Source organism: Gorilla gorilla, chromosome 21 (genome assembly GCF_029281585.2).
Source record: "Gorilla gorilla gorilla isolate KB3781 chromosome 21, NHGRI_mGorGor1-v2.1_pri, whole genome shotgun sequence".
Taxonomy (NCBI): domain Eukaryota; kingdom Metazoa; phylum Chordata; class Mammalia; order Primates; family Hominidae; genus Gorilla; species Gorilla gorilla.
Genome location: NC_073245.2, coordinates 11,802,114 through 11,817,092, shown reverse-complemented (window position 1 = coordinate 11,817,092; position 14,979 = coordinate 11,802,114). Strand labels below are relative to the sequence as shown.

Genomic DNA, 14,979 nt, shown 5'->3' with positions numbered 1-14,979 from the left:
GGACTTTTGCAGGGTACAAATGGCCAGCTCAGGCAGGAAGGAGCAGATAGGAGATGCCACTCACTGGAGAGATGTGAACTGTATCAGTGCTCCCTTCAGCCCAGCAAGGACGCAACTATAACTGAAAAGAACTGGGGGTGGAGGGTGGGGTGGGGTGGGGGGATGCCTATGTGAATTCCTGGGTTTCAGGGGAAACTGCAGGGCAGAGAGAAGCAGCTGTCTACCCCCCATACTTCTCCTTCCACCCACCCACTCTTTGCTAGTTCTCCGTTTCTCCCTGCTATCAGATGGTTACCATCTCTAGTCAAACGCAAAAGGGGGTGTTGGACACTGAGCTCATCTTTACCTCCCTCCTCAAGGGTGGGAGGTACAGAGACCCCACTGCCTACAACACAGTTTCAAGACGACAAAAAACAAGATCCCCATTCTTCTCTCCCTCCCAACTCCCTTAATGCCATTTCTCTGCTCCCCCCGCCCCCCACCCGGTGCCCTCCCAGGAGACCCATGGTTTTGCAAAACCCATTTAAGAAGCAAGACTCCTGAATGGTGACCTCACCCTTTGGTGAACATGCACAGCAGCCTTCAGAGCCCGCCTGCCGGCGACAGCCAGGTGTTTGATGTAGGCCAACAGAAAGACATGGTCAGAGCCACAGGTAACATCCCCGCGGAGCACCTGAACTGCAGGGAGCTGCCTGGAAGCTCGGGGAAGGCAGGAGGAAGTGGGAGCTGGGAGCGCCTCAAGGAGCAAGACCACCAGGGAGAGGCTTTGGCAACCACAGGGACAATCCACCGTGTTTTTACATAAGGATCTGTTGCTCGCAGCAGCTCGCTCTGGGGTTACCGCGGCCTCCCGGTTCCCTCTCTCCCAGGCACACACTAACACTGGTTTACTCTGCGCACCAGAGGGAGGGCTCACTCTTCCCTAATTGCAACAGCTTGTCTCTGTTCCATTCCAGGCAGCATTGGGAGGACCTCTGCCCTCACCTCCTCCCCTCACACCCTGAAGTCAAACATGTGGAAAGTCGTATGTCCATGGGGAGAGATTCTGGGGAAGCCGGACGGCCCTGCTCTGAAAGCCACTGTCAGTCAGCCTTCCCCATTGGACTGGGCAGGGGCTGAGTGAAGCAACTCAGCTCTTTTGTCTCAGCGCCCAGCACAGTGCACAGAGTCAGAGTCCACAGAGACAAACTCTCATAGAAGAGACTTGGGTTCTACCCTTGGCTGTGTGACCTTGGGCATGTCGCTGGCCCTCTCTGGGCCTCAGTTTCTGCATCTATAACCCTGGTTACAGGCGTCTCTCCCCCTATTACTGCTCGGCATTAGCCGAATGGGTCCCAGTGCCAGTCTGAGAGGCCTGAGCCCGCAGTTTGGGGAGTGCAGCGGTGGGGAGCGGGGGGTGCTTACCTGACCAGGCGCAGGACGCGGCGAGCAGCAGGCAGAGCAGCGGCCCGAGGCGGCCGGGGGCCGGGCCGGCGGGCTCCATGGGCCGCGGCTGCGGAGCGAGGAGGGAGAGCGGCCGTGAGTGCGCGCTCGGGCGGGAGCAGGCTGGAGCGGGGAAATGACTAAGGCTCCCCCCCCTTCCCCCCTCCCGGCTGGGCCTCCCCCCGACTCCGGAACGGGCGCCTGGAGCGGCTTAGGAGCGGCCGCCGCCGCCGCCGCGGTTTTTGGAGACCCCCCCTCCCCGCCCCCCAGGAGAAATCGAGAGACGGAGACTGGGAGAGACCCCAAGCGCGCGAGAAATAAAGCCAGGGGCGGCCGGAGAGAGGCGGCAGGAGAGAGAAACAGACCCAAGGGAGCCAGGCAGAGAGCCAGAGACACGGAGAGGCGAGAGGGGGAGAAAGAGGGGGAGAGCGAGCGAGCGAGCGAGCGAGGAGCGAGGAGCGAGGCGGCGCGCAGATCGAGGCAGACTGCGCGGGAGAGAGGACCGCGCGAGCAGGGGCGAGGGGCAGCACGGCCGAGCCCGGCCGCGCGGAGCCGCCCCCGCCGCTGCCCACCTGCCCCGCCCGGGCTCCACACGGCGCGGGCGGCTGGGCTCGCTCCCGGCCCGCAGTCCCGGCCGCTGCCCCCGCCCTCCCGGCAGCGCGGCCCCCTCCCTCCTTCCCTTTCCCCTCCTCCCGTCTTCCCGCCGCCCGGGGAGGCTTCGGGGCTCCGGCCCCGCCGGCACCTTCTCTGCGGGCGAGCGCCCGCCTGCGCGCCCGCTGGCAGCGCGCCCCGGGGGAGGGAGCGAGGGCTGCGAGCTGCGCGCCCGGCCGGGGAGGGCAGCGTCCTCCCCCGCGCCGGCGCCCGGGCCCCGGCTGCTGTCCCGGGAAGGCGGCCCCGCGAGCCGCCGCAGCCCGCTGGGGCTCGGGACTAGACGAGCCTCCGGCTCCGACAATGTGCCAGTTGAGAAGCCCGCGCGGCTGGTCCCCAGCCCCGACCGGTCCCGCTCTGCCCCTCCCCGTCCCTGCCAGGCTCGGACCTGCGCCGCCCGCGAGGGCTGGAAGGCACTAGAAGCGCCGCCGGGGCTGCCCAGAGGCCGGGGCCCCGCTCCACTTTGCGCAAACTTGTTTTTCTAAGGTCAGCGCTGCGAGCTGGCTACATCGTCCTCTTAAGGTGGACTGGGGAAGTTGCGGCCGACCTCCCCTCGCCTCCGGATTCCGGCCGCGCGGCTACTCCCCGCTTCCCACTGGCGAGAGGCTGGAGGCGGCGAAGGAGTCGGGGAGTGGAGGCGGGGGGCGGGGGGGGGGGGTGTCTGCCTTTTAACCCTCCCCAAGAGGTCGTGCCTCTGAGCCCCAAAGCCGAAGGCCCCTCTTGGGGGTGGGTGCGGGCCGGCGGGGCCCGATCCTTTCAGAGCCGGGCCGAGGTGAAGGAAAAGAAGGAAGTAAGTGAACGCAGGGGGAAGGGGAGAGGAAGAAGAGATGATGGTACAAAAATAGCGTGTGTGTAGGAAGGACTTCGGTGCCGCCTGGAAAAGAGGCGCGGGGAGGAGAGGGAGCGAGAAGGGGGCTGTGGCGCGGAACCAGAGGGGAAGGGTCGGGCCCTTCCCAGGGAGGTGGAAGCCCCCTGGCCAGGTGTCTCGGTGGTGGAGGGCGGATTGAGGGGGTGGGGAGGCCCAGGCCGGGGCGTGTGTGGGAGAGCGGGGCCCTGAAGGCCTGGGTTCCAGGAGAAGGACAAGCCCTGAGGAAGATGAGGGGAAGGGGAGCCGGGGCCAGAGGCCTGGAGTTGGAGAGGACAGAACCCCGGTTTTCCTGGAGGGAACGGCGTTCCTGTAGTAGCCAGGTCAGTGATGGGGAGTGCCAGTGTCGTGGTCACCTGGCAGAAGGCTCCGCACTATGGGAGGAACACAAGTTCAAGACCCCAATGCTAATGGGAGAGAATTTTGCTTCACACAGTGGCAGTTAAGAGGATAGGAATGACACAAGGTGAGAGAAGGCCCAACCCTGTAAATGGACAGAAAGTTGAGGCCCAGAGAGGGAATAGGTTTGCTTAAGGCCACACAGCAAAGCTTGGGGTAGAAACAAGATTTGAATTCCTGATTCCCAGGTTAAAGACCTATGCAAAGTAACACCACTGCCTCCCCTCCTGCCCCAAGCCTCCTGGTTAAAGGCATGGTCCTGCTGTTGTGCAGGGGGGCAGGGAAGGTGCCACACTTGAGAACATGGGCTGAACTCCCTGGGTTCAAATCCCCTGGCTACTGTTATGAGCTGGGTGGACTGGAAAGTACCTTACCTCTTCTGTGCCTCAGCTTCTTCATCTGAGACGAGGCCAGCGTGAGTCTCAACTGTGAGGATTTGATGAGTTAATATTTGTAAGACATGTTAAAAAGAGCCTAGCACATACCAAGTGCAACATAAGCATTTGATAAATAAGTGAAGTGTTTGACAACAGTCCTTGAGAACCCACAGGGTTCTGGGCAGCATTTGAAGTGCAAGGGAATTTTCATTTCTTTCGGTGTGGGAGAGCACGAGGTCCCTGTCCATGAGGAATTTATATTCTACTAGGGGAGACAGATAAGTGGACAAGTAGAAATAATTAATGAAGAACGGAAGATTGAACTTAGAGAAGGAGAGGGGTGAGCGTATTTAGATAACGGGGCCAGTAAGACCTCCCTGAGACATGGGTTGCTGAATCACAAGTAGGGTCAGCAAGGCGAAGATTTGGGGAGAAAGGTGTTCCAGGAAAAGGGCCCAGCACAAGGAGGGGAAGGCCCCAGGTGGCTAGGCTGGAGGAGAGAAAGCGCAGTATGCAGGACTGGGGAGGGTGGGATGGTCTCCAAGACCTGGGTAAAGAGCCTGTGTTTATTCTGCAGTTGGGAGACCCCTAGAGGGTTTTCAGCACGGGAGGGCCATGTCTGATTTATGTGTCTAAAAGGCCAGTCTGCAAGCGTAGGGTTGACTGGAGAGAGAGGAGCGTGGAATTGGGCACCAATGAGAAAGATTGTTCTGGGGTTATCCTGGTATCTGAGGTGGGTGCAGGGAAGGTCTCCAACTCTTCAGGCCACATCGGGTCTAGACCATGAAGGTAACCAGGGAGGCTCCTGGGAAAATCTGTCATCAGACTCCATCTGGGGTGGGAGTGGAGATGGGGGCTGCTGATGAAGTCAGAGAAGAGGCAGCCTCCTGCCCTGGACTTCCAGAAGGCTCTGCTGTTCACTGTTCCTCAAGACACATACACACTCACAAACCTGCTGGGGGATTAGCAAACTGGAGATTAGGGAAGGATAATAATTGAACCACCTGCTATTTATATATAGCACCTTTGGCAAAGGCGCTCAGCAGGGCTTCCCTCACCTCTCCCCCTGGAGGGGGCCCTGACCCTTGTTCTCTGTCCACATAAAAATCATCCTTGGCCAACCTCAAGGCTGAGAAGCCATTGAGACCCACGGGCCATGGGTAGACTGATGCGAGGGGCAACTTGTCTGAGGCCACACAGAGAGATTATGGCAGATAATTGACATGAATCAGCCACCCGCACAGCAGGAGATCTGTGCCGCCCTGCGTTAAAATCTAACTGCCCTCACACATGTTCACTCATGCACTCAGCAATCTTAAGCATCTGGTAGGTGCCAGGCACTGGGAATGCAACAGCTGGAAAACAGATAAAAATCCCTGCCCTCAAGAAGCTGACATTCTAGTGGGAGGAAACGAACCGATAAGTAAATTATTTAGTTTGTCAAATGGCACAGGTGCTACGGGGTAGGGGGAATTAGCCAGGGAAGAGGCCCAGGAGTGCTGATGAGAGGGATAGATTGCAATTTTGAAAACGGATCAAGGAAGGTCTCACCGAGGAGGTGAGATGGGAAGCCAGGGGTGGTTGCATCCCTGCTTTTGCTGCTTGACTCTTCCTCTTACTCCTAGAGGGCACAATCTGTCAGCAAATCCTGCCTGCTGGGCCTTCTCATCACAACCAGAGCCAAACCACTTCTCAGCACCTCCGCTGCTTCCGCCCTCGTCTGAGCCTCCACCGCTCTCACCTGGGCGCCCTATTTCCACCTTGTGCCTTCTGTCGATTCCTCACTCAGCAGCCCGAGGAATCCTTGCACAGAAGTCAGATCACATTCCTTCCCTGTTGTCAAGGGAAGAAGACAAATGGGCATGAGAAGGAGAGGATCAGGGGCTTGGAAGCCAAGATTTTGCCAATTTGACTTATGCACCTTGGGCAAAAAAAAATTTTGAGCCTCAGTCTTTTCATCTGTGAAATAGGGATAACAAACTCTGATACGAGGGGTCAGTAGTGACAAGGATGTGAAAGCAGCCATGATGGCATGGCAGGGCCTATCTGGAATTTGGCCTTTGCAGGGGGGTAGATGACACCCTTGTATGTTCTAGGCCCTTTGAGATACATTATGTAACTGAAGCCTCAGCAACTCCACGGTGTTTCCAGAGGTGAGGAAACACACTGAGAGACAGAACACGACTTGACCAGGGCCACCCTGTGGGGCACGCTGGCACCTGCACAGCCCAGCTTCACCTGGTTCCAGCCCTGCCCGCGCTCTGCTCCCCACTTCCCGTAACCCTGGGCTGGCGTCAGCAGGCAGGCCTGCCAGGAGGCTGGAGCTGCCAACGACCTATTTTTCTGGGCAAGAAGAGCCATTTGGAGTTAGAGGTCTCAGCTGTGAAGCCAGAACAATAAAAATAAAAACAGCGCGGACTCCTGGGCAGCCTGGACCAGGGAACCAACTGCCCCAAGAGTTGCTGCTCACCAGGCTGGAAGGCAAGTGGGGCTGGGGGGATGGGAGATGGGAGTGACCTTACCGAGCCCCTGCTATGTCCTCCGGCCCTTACAGAGTAAGGGTAATCTCCAAGGCTCACAACAGCCCCTCTGTCTGGGTGGCCAGACCAGTCAGGATTTGAACTCAGTTTTCCAAACAGTAACAATTCCCATCTGTTCAGCATCTACTATGCTTTACAGACTTGTGACATTCATACCACACCTGGGGGGGTGAGCTCATCATTCCCTCATTTTACAGATGGGGCAGCTGAGACTTCAGGAGGCCTCTGCTCACACGCCACCTCCTTGAGAGGCCTTGCCAGACCACCCTGTTAAAGTAGTCACCCCCACCCCTGCCCAATATGCCCTACCCTCTTCCCTATTTTATCTTCATAGCATGCATCACGACCTGCTAATATTGTGTGTCTCCATTGCATTTTGTCTGTCTCCCTAACTAGCTCCAGGTCAGTTTATCCTAGTGGCTTGCACTGCAGTGGTCTCTCAGACTAGCCCCGTGGGGCAAGTTATTTTGATGATCTGTGCTTCCTTCGGGGTAATGATAGGACCTTACCTGAAAGGTTTCTTGTAAGGGTTAAATGAGTTAATGTCGGTTAAGTGTTGGCCACTGCCATTGTTTTGTCCCAGAGCTGTAGCTCCAGGGTCTTTAACAGTAAACAGTAGGTTGTCAATAAATATGTATTAAATTTAAAAACTGGGCTGGGCATGGTGGCTTACACCTGTAATCCCAGCACTTTGGGAGGCAGAGGTGGGAGGATTGCTTGAGCCCAGGAGTTCCAGGCTGCAGTGACCTATGATTGCTCCACTGCACTCCAGCCTGGGCAACAGAGTGAGACCCTATCTCTAAAATAATAAGTAAAAATAATAAATAAATGAAGCTCTCTGCCCACGATCCAATCTCAGGGTAAGGAATTGGCACAGCCTGGATTTGAAGGTGGGTCTCTATGAACCTGTGCTTCAATCCATCCCACTTCATAATCGCCTCTCCACAGGCCTCCATCCAACCACAGCTGCACAGGCATCAGAGCTTTGGTTCTACAACGTGAGCTGATACCAGTAGCCCCTGGAGGGATTGTTAAAACACTGATTCCAGGGCCCTAGCCGTGGAGTGTCTGATTCAGTAGGCCTTAGGTAAGGTCTGAAAATCTGCGTTTCTAACAAGGTCCCAGGTGGTACTGACGCTACTGATTCAGGGATCACACTTTGAGAACAGCTGAATAGACTGCCATTCAAGCCAAGGTGGGACTCCTTTGTAAGCCTGGCCCCAGTTTCCGTGTTGGTTAGTCTGTCCATCCCTGTGGTTTCTGTCCTCCCCTTAGGGCGAAGGCAGAGGGCAGGACAGCGCTTGCTGTAGAGACTGTAGCCAGTGCTCTGATGCCTAGGGGCTGTGACAGATCACTAAACCCAGGGGAGCTTTGCTGTAATTAGTGCTTTCCTGGGGAAGTCAGGGATTGAGCAACGCGGCAGGCAGGCAGGCAGCTCATAGGAGCCCATAAGGGGTGGGACCACGCTGTCGGGCCCTAAACACTGTTCTCAGGCTCTGGGGATCTAGCTCCACCCAGAGCTGAGCCCTCCCCAACACCTCTGGGTGGGCGTCCCTGTACTGGTGGTGTTGCAGGGGCAGAGAGCTGATTGCCTCAGCCATCACGGAGAGACCTGGGTTTGAGTGCTGACTGCCTAATAGTACTAATCATAGGAGTGTGTGTTAAGCCCCAGGCCTGAAGCGTTTCAGCACATTATCTCATGATGCCTCCCTGTGATTATCTTACGTGGACACAATTCTTATCCCCATTTCACAGATGAGAAAACTGAGGCACAGAGAACTTAAGGAGCTTGTCCAAGAGCCCACACCTTGAGAGCTCTAGAGCCAGGCTTTGAACCTAGGAGCTCTCATTCCCTATCCCCTGCTCCCGACCTCTGCACATTCTGACTTCTACTTGCTTAGGATGAGCTTGGGATGCCCCACAGTGCCCTCTCTGGGTTTCCATCACTACTGAGGTGTTGGCTTGATGATTTCCAGGTCCTGATGATTTCCACGTCCTTCTCAGGTGCCCAGCACCGGGCCTGCTAAAAGGTCTTAGACACACAAGGATCTGGTGGATGAAATAAGGAATGAACAGATGACCCTAACTCCAGTTCTGATGGGACAGTGTAGCTCAGTGGCTAAGAGATATGCATGCAGTTCCAGGCGCTGCCCCTCACTATGTGTGTGATCTCGAGTGGGTCTCAGCCTCAGTTTTCTCATCTGAAAATAGGTGAGGGAAGGATTAATGCATAAAGAGGAGAGCAAGAGACAGAGACGAGAGAGAGAGACAGAGAAAATATGCACCAACGCATGGCAGCTGAGAATGATGTTTGTTGCCTGCTCCATCTCAGTGTGTTCATGCATTCCTCAGGCAAAATACCTTGGTGCCCTCCTTGACTTATCTCTTTCTCTTCCTTCCCTGCCAGCCAATCCTCTTGGCTCTGCCTTCAAAATAAACCCAGAATCCAACCACTCCTTCCCACCTGCATCACACTCTGGTCCCAGTACCTTCATTTCTCACCTGGATTAGTGCAGTCACTTCCTTACTGGCTCCCTACTTCCTGGACTCCCCACCTTGTTGCCTCTTCAATAAAAGCCTCCCAATGGCCTTCCACTCCTTCTCTTGGAGTAAAACCTGAAGTTCTCAATGCAGCTCAAAAGGCCCCCTGTGATCCCCTGCTTCACTGACCCGGTCTCCTCACACTCTCCCCCTTGCTCACTCCACTCCAGTTAATTCACCATCTCAGTATTCCTTGAACATGCCCAGCAGGTGCCTACCTCAGGGCCTTTGCACGGGCTGTTCCCTGTACCAAGAACCCTCTTCCCCAGCTAGCTGCCTAGTTTGTCGCTGACTCTTCCTTAGGGTCTATGCTCAAATATCACCTCTACAGAGAAGCATGTCCTGACCACTCAGCTAAAACTGTCCCATCACTTCCTATTCCCTACTCCACTTTATTTTTTGATAGCATTTCCATTTCTTGACAGCATATCAATGTTATACATTTGATTGGTTGCGTGGCTCTCCTACTGATCTTTGAGCTCCATGTGAGCTCTTTGCCTTTGTTTCCTAGCACCTGGAGCTGAGCCCACACAGAGTAGGGCCTCAGGCAGAAACTACTGATAGAGTGAAAGAAGGAGCAGGAAACAGGAAGCAGGATGCAGCTCTGTCCATGAGGGCACTGGCGGCTGGATCCAGGGGCTCAGGCTCCGCCACCCGAGGGTCTGGCTTGGCCTGGGTTTCCCGAAGGAACAGGTGTCCTCGTTGAACTCCCCCGGCTGCTTTCCTGGGCAGGGAAGCCAAGACTCTAGTTGGCCTCATTCCTGTACCCGAGAGAGGAAGTGTCTGTCCCTGGGCAGGAACTGGTTTGGCTCTCAGGGAAAGCCTAAACAACACATACCACTTTCTTTGCTGCTGCAGCTTCTGATTGGGACCATGCCCTCTGGGTAGCAGTTGGCCACACCAGCCTTCATGCTGCCACTGCTGCTGGAGCAAGGAGGGAAGTGGATTGGGAAGTCTCCCAGAGCCCTTTGGACTGTACCTGATGGGAGCCTCATAGCCGTGCCATACCTATTGTACAGATGAGTAAACAGAGACTCTACCTGACCAACATATTGACTTAGTGGCACAGAAAGGCCATAAACCCAGATCTTTTGGTAGCAAATCCCTTAGTCCCCTCCTTACTCCCAACTCACACCCTGCTGCTCCAATGCCTACAACCCTGGGCTGGTTCATACTTGAAATTCCACCATTATAGTTTTCTTTCTCACTGTGTCTCATTCCCTCTTCAGCAAAAAAGGTGGTAACTATCCCCATGAATCTCTGGGAATAGATGAGGAGACTGAGGCGCAGAGAGGGAAATGGGTGGCCTGAGCTCTCACGGCCTGTAGGCCTGACAGGCCAAGTTAGAAAATATTAGTCTGTTTTTCCTCTTTACGTTTCTTCTCTTCAGCTTCAAGCAAGTAGTTGGGCTTAGTAAACAGGCGCTGCAGGGATTTAGGCAGAAAAATGAAGGCCCCTTAGTCTTTAGTAAAGTCTAAAACCAAAGAGATTCCCAGGAAAGACTGGGAGAGATTGGGGGCAAGCACACTGGAGAAGCTGGAGGGGGTCAGGCTGACAGGGGGTGCTGCCCCCACCCCAGCAGGATTGGGGAGGGGACAAGGCCTCCAGGGCAGGCCTCATGGTGGCTCCAGGTAGCCATAACTGTGTCTCAAGACCTCTGCCCTCACGGAAGACCCCACAGGGTGATTGAGATGGGGGTCCCTTAGGGTGGGACAATGGGCACGGCCTCCATCAGCCAACAGATATTTATTGAGCATCTACTATGGCCAGGGGCTCAGCTGGATGCTGGAAATGTGATAGTCACAGTTCCTGCACTCAAGGCATTCACATTCTAGTGGGGGAGATGGAAAGATAAATGTATGAGTTAGGGGGAGGGGATGCTATTCTATGCAGTGGAGGTCTCACTCAGGGAGTGGAGTTTCCTAAGGAAAGTATGAAGGAGAGCCATAGGAACACCAGGTGAAAGGAATGGCCAGTGCAAAGACCCCAGGAAGACCCTGGGATGACAAGTTCAAGGGCAGCTGGGCAGCCAGGCAACGGGAAACTAGCCAGGAGTGAGGCGGGAGATGAGGTTAGAGAGGAAGCAGGGCCCAGTCTGTTGGGCCGTGCAGGCCAAGGTGAGGCCTTCAGCTTTTACTCAGAACCAGATGGGAGCCACCGCGGGATTAGGAGCCGAGGAGCTGCAGGCAAGCGGTGTGGACAGATTCCTGGAAGGCACCTCAAATGTCCAGAGACTCTCTAAGGCCCTGGATCTGAGCAGGCTCTGGAGAGGAGAGAGCCCCAAGAATGACCAAGGCTGGGCTTGCTTCACGTCACCCCCATGGGATACATTCACAGACCAGATGAATTTAAGTAATTTGGGGCTTCTCAAACTTTATTCTTGTTAAATGCAGATTCTGACTTAGTAGGTTTGTAGCGGGGCCAAGATTCCGCATTTCTGATAAACTTTCAGGTGAGGTTGAAGCTGCTGGTCCCTGGACTGCACTCTGAGCAATGAAGATTTAAAGGAAAGAAATGGCCACGTCTGGCCCAACTGTGCCTGTGGTTTGAGAATCATACCTGCTGCTTGGCTTCAAGGCCGTCATTCAGGGCTCTTGACAAATTGTGCAGCCCCTCCACTCAGCCTGTTGCCCCCAAAAACCAAATGGGTCTTTCCCCAGCTCCATGCTTCCTGTATGACACAGGAGTGGTCAGGGTGGGCAGTGGGCTCCGGAGCCAGCTTACTTGGGTCCAGATTCCAGCCGTGGCAGCTACAGGTGGCAAGACTGTGGGGAAATGATCTTATTTGTCTTGCCATTTAGTTTCTCATCTGCAAAATGGAAAACTCATGACAGCTTCTTTACAGAGCTATTTGAAGATTCAAAGACATAATATATATCAAAAGTCTGGCACACAGGAGGGACTTAATAAATGTTATATCACTTTCCCTTCAGTTTCACCTGTCCGTTAAAGTAGTGATCTATGTACCTTTATCTCATTTTTTCAAAGTTTTCTGTTTTGTGTATGTGTTCTATGAAGTACATAACAAAGAAATATACAAAAATTTGTAAAAAGTATCGAATGTCCATACATTGAGGAATACATGTTTTCAATGTTTTTACTAATAGGGAAGATGATACAAAACATTTTGAAGACCACTGTTTTGAAGCCCAGTGCAATTGATAGAAATAGACTCTCAGGGCTGGAATAGATTTTTAAAGGCCTTCAATTCCCCTGGCACCCACTCTCCCATCTGATGCCCAAAACCCTTGGTTGCACTAGATTGCCTCCAGTGGTGGGGAGCTCACTACCTTTCCAGGCGATCCATTTTGTACAGCTCTGGGAATGGTTTCCTGAACCCAGTGCCTATCTGTATTCTAGCTGCCTCTGAGTTCCCAGGGACTGACTGAACTGCTCCTCCCCTTACTCCACTGTGTCAGAGCCCTGGGATCTCCCAGGGGCCCAGTGCCAGGTTGTGTGCAGAGTGGGCCTAAATAATGTCCCATGAATGAGAGGGAGTGGGAGATGGGGATGAGAAGGGGGATTCTGACAACTCTCAATTGGAGGTATGTTAACAACTCAGCGCTGTTGTCCCCCTGGGAGTGTGTTGATCTGTGTGACTCTGGATCTGTATCTATTTGTTTGGATTTATTTGCATGGGTTTGTACATTTGAGTGTGTATGCATGCATTGTGTGTTTTGCTGTGTGGCTATATATGAGTGTGTGTGTATGTCTATGTTGCAACGCAAATATCCATGTGTGCTGTGCATGTCTTTCTCTGTTTTTCTGCATGCCTGTGTGTCCAGGTGTATGTCACTGTGGGGTTGTGTCTGTCTCTGGTTTGTTTGCATGTGTGTGAGTGCTGCACACATGTGGGCGTGTGCTGTTTGCACTGTCTGTGCGTGCACATCTCTCTCTGTTTCTTTGTGTGTCTGTGTGCCTGGGGCCCTCCTTTGTGTGTCTCTGTGTGTGTGTCTGAATCTGCAGGAGTGCGTTTCCCTTCCCTGCTCAGCCCTTTCAGGGAGCTGGGGTGATTCGCTGCAGCCTGGTCGACTTAAGGCCGTCTGACTGGCAGGCAGCATGGGTTCCACACCCTCCTCTCTGTTCTGCTGTGCTAATCACTGGGTTATATGCAGATGGCAAATGTGTGGCTGCCAGGCTTGGAGGAGGGACTGTGGAGGGGGTGTGCAGATGAGCAGACACCAAAGAGCGAAAAGACAATTTAAAGGCAGAAAGGGGGAAAACAAGCCTGCTTGGCTTTGGAGTTTTGGGTGTGGGGTTCTTTCCAGAGGCGTGAATTTTATTAAGAGGATGTGATGACTACGATGTCTTCCTTCCCCTAATCAAGTAAGAGTCTTAGAATCACAGGATTCTAAAATCTTGGAATTGTCGAACTATAGAATTCTAGAATCTCAGCCGAATGCAACTCTAGACGCGTGGAACCTCTTCAAGGACCCTAATCCTCCTGGGATTTTAGCATCTTCACATGCACATGCAGTTCTTCTTGTCCCCCTTCTCTTTGTATAGAATCATGGCCAGAAAATGACCTTGAAAGTTCATCCAGTCCACCCCACCCTGGCTCCGGGCAGGGCAGTGGAGACAGAGGTCCAGCCAGTGAGGACATTCTTGGAAGTGTTGCACTGGAATCTTTCCTGGCTCTCTTGCTGGACAAGGACTTGTTGTCTGAAGGGTATGGGGTCTCATATTACTCTCCCCACCGCCACCTTCCACAGGGACTGAGTTCCTGGTGAAGACAAAGGCACCTATGTTCCTAGAATATGTTCTTAGCCGTTCAGGAGCTGGCACAGGCTGCAGGTGTGGGGAGAGTAAAGGGGCAGGGCTCTGTTTCTCTGAGATCCTCCCTCGGTGGAGTCTCAGTAACCTAGCCTGGGGTGGGGGTGGGTAGCTAACCAGGCAACCACACTCATGCCCCAGGATATTCAGTGGGGTGTCTTCTTCCTCTTATTGCTTCCTCTTACTGCTTAAAAGAGTAGACTATGTCCGGTCGGGCACGGTGGCTCACGCCTGTAATCCCAGCACTTTGGGAGGCCCAAGTGGGTGGATCTCCTGAGGTCAGGAGTTCAAGACCAGCCTGGCCAACATGGTGAAACCCTGTCTCTACTAAAAATACAAAAATTAGCTGGGCTTGGTGGCAGGTGCCTGTAATCCTATAATCCCAGCTAATCAGGAGGCTGAGGCAGGAGAATCACTTGAACCCAGGAGGCAGAGGTTGCAGTGAGCCAAGATCACGCCATTGCACTCCAGCCTGGGGGACAAGAGCGAGACTTCATCTCAAAAAAAAAAAAGAGAGCAGACTATGTCCTATCTCAGGAATCCTGGGAGCCATGGACTATCCCTGAGGGAGGGCATTGCACTGTACTTTGAAACCCTCCAGGACTCACCTATACTCTTTAATGTGGCAGCTTTTCAGGCTCTGGCTACTAGCCATCCCATCCCTCCCTCCCTCCCTCCTTTGCTCCCTCCCTCACTCCCTCCCTTTCACACATGTCCAGCCGCAGTGAACTCCCTATTCACCTTGAAGCTACTTGACTTCATGCCTCTGAATGTTTGCACAGGCTCGCTCTCTTCTTTATCTCTTCTTCTTGGTGCAAACCTTGTTCATCCTTGGAATACAAGCTCTCACTCAATTGTAAGCACCATGAGAGAGTTTGGTTTATTTAATACTTTATTTCCCTGAATCTACAACATTTGGCACACATTAGGTATTGAACCAATGTTTGTTAAATGACTGACTGAATGTACGGTTCAAAGTCAGCTCATTTCCACTCTAAAGCCTCAATTCTCCAACCCCTTCTGGATATTTCCCTGGGGCCCGCACCACGCCCGAGATTACCTGTGGTTGTGAGCCCTTGCTTACTTCTTCACCGGACAGGGAACCTCTTGAAGCTGGAGTCATGTCTGATTAATCTTTTTACACGTAGCATCCAGTTCAGGGCCTGGTACCCAGCAGGTGCCCAGCAAATGTGGGGCCCTTGCCAGCAGCCTGGCTTGGTGACTTGAAATCCCCTGTTGGTCCCAACTGCATGCACCGGTCCAAGCTGTTGGCAACATCTGCCTCAGAGTCTCATTTGCAATTATACATTCTCAGGCTCTTGCCACTTAATATTTAATAACCAGGCGGCTGGCCTTCTCTGGCAGCCAGTTAAGTCCCTGATTGCCTCTTGTCTGAACTTGGCCCCAAGTGAGG

At 53.9% G+C, this 14,979-nt stretch overlaps 1 protein-coding gene across 16 annotated transcripts in view; it reads right to left on the bottom strand.

The window, feature by feature from the left end:
- Positions 1-2,831, bottom strand: part of LOC101135429 (tyrosine-protein phosphatase non-receptor type substrate 1) — a 45,671-nt gene extending 42,840 nt beyond the window's left edge. For 4 of the 16 annotated variants that reach the window (XM_063702206.1, XM_063702211.1, XM_055372412.2 and 1 more), the window contains exons 1-2: positions 1,995-2,081; positions 1,405-1,492 (exon numbers count right to left, since the gene is read on the bottom strand). In XM_063702206.1, the coding sequence (XP_063558276.1) occupies positions 1,405-1,483 (79 nt within the window). In that variant the 5' untranslated portion in view covers positions 1,484-1,492; positions 1,995-2,081. Of the gene's footprint in view, positions 1-1,404; positions 1,513-1,787; positions 1,874-1,994; positions 2,082-2,164; positions 2,262-2,458 lie in introns of those variants that run through there. The other 12 variants (XM_063702207.1, XM_063702210.1, XM_031004771.3 and 9 more) reach the window with 8 other exon arrangements.
- Between the last annotated feature and the right edge of the window lie 12,148 nt (positions 2,832-14,979).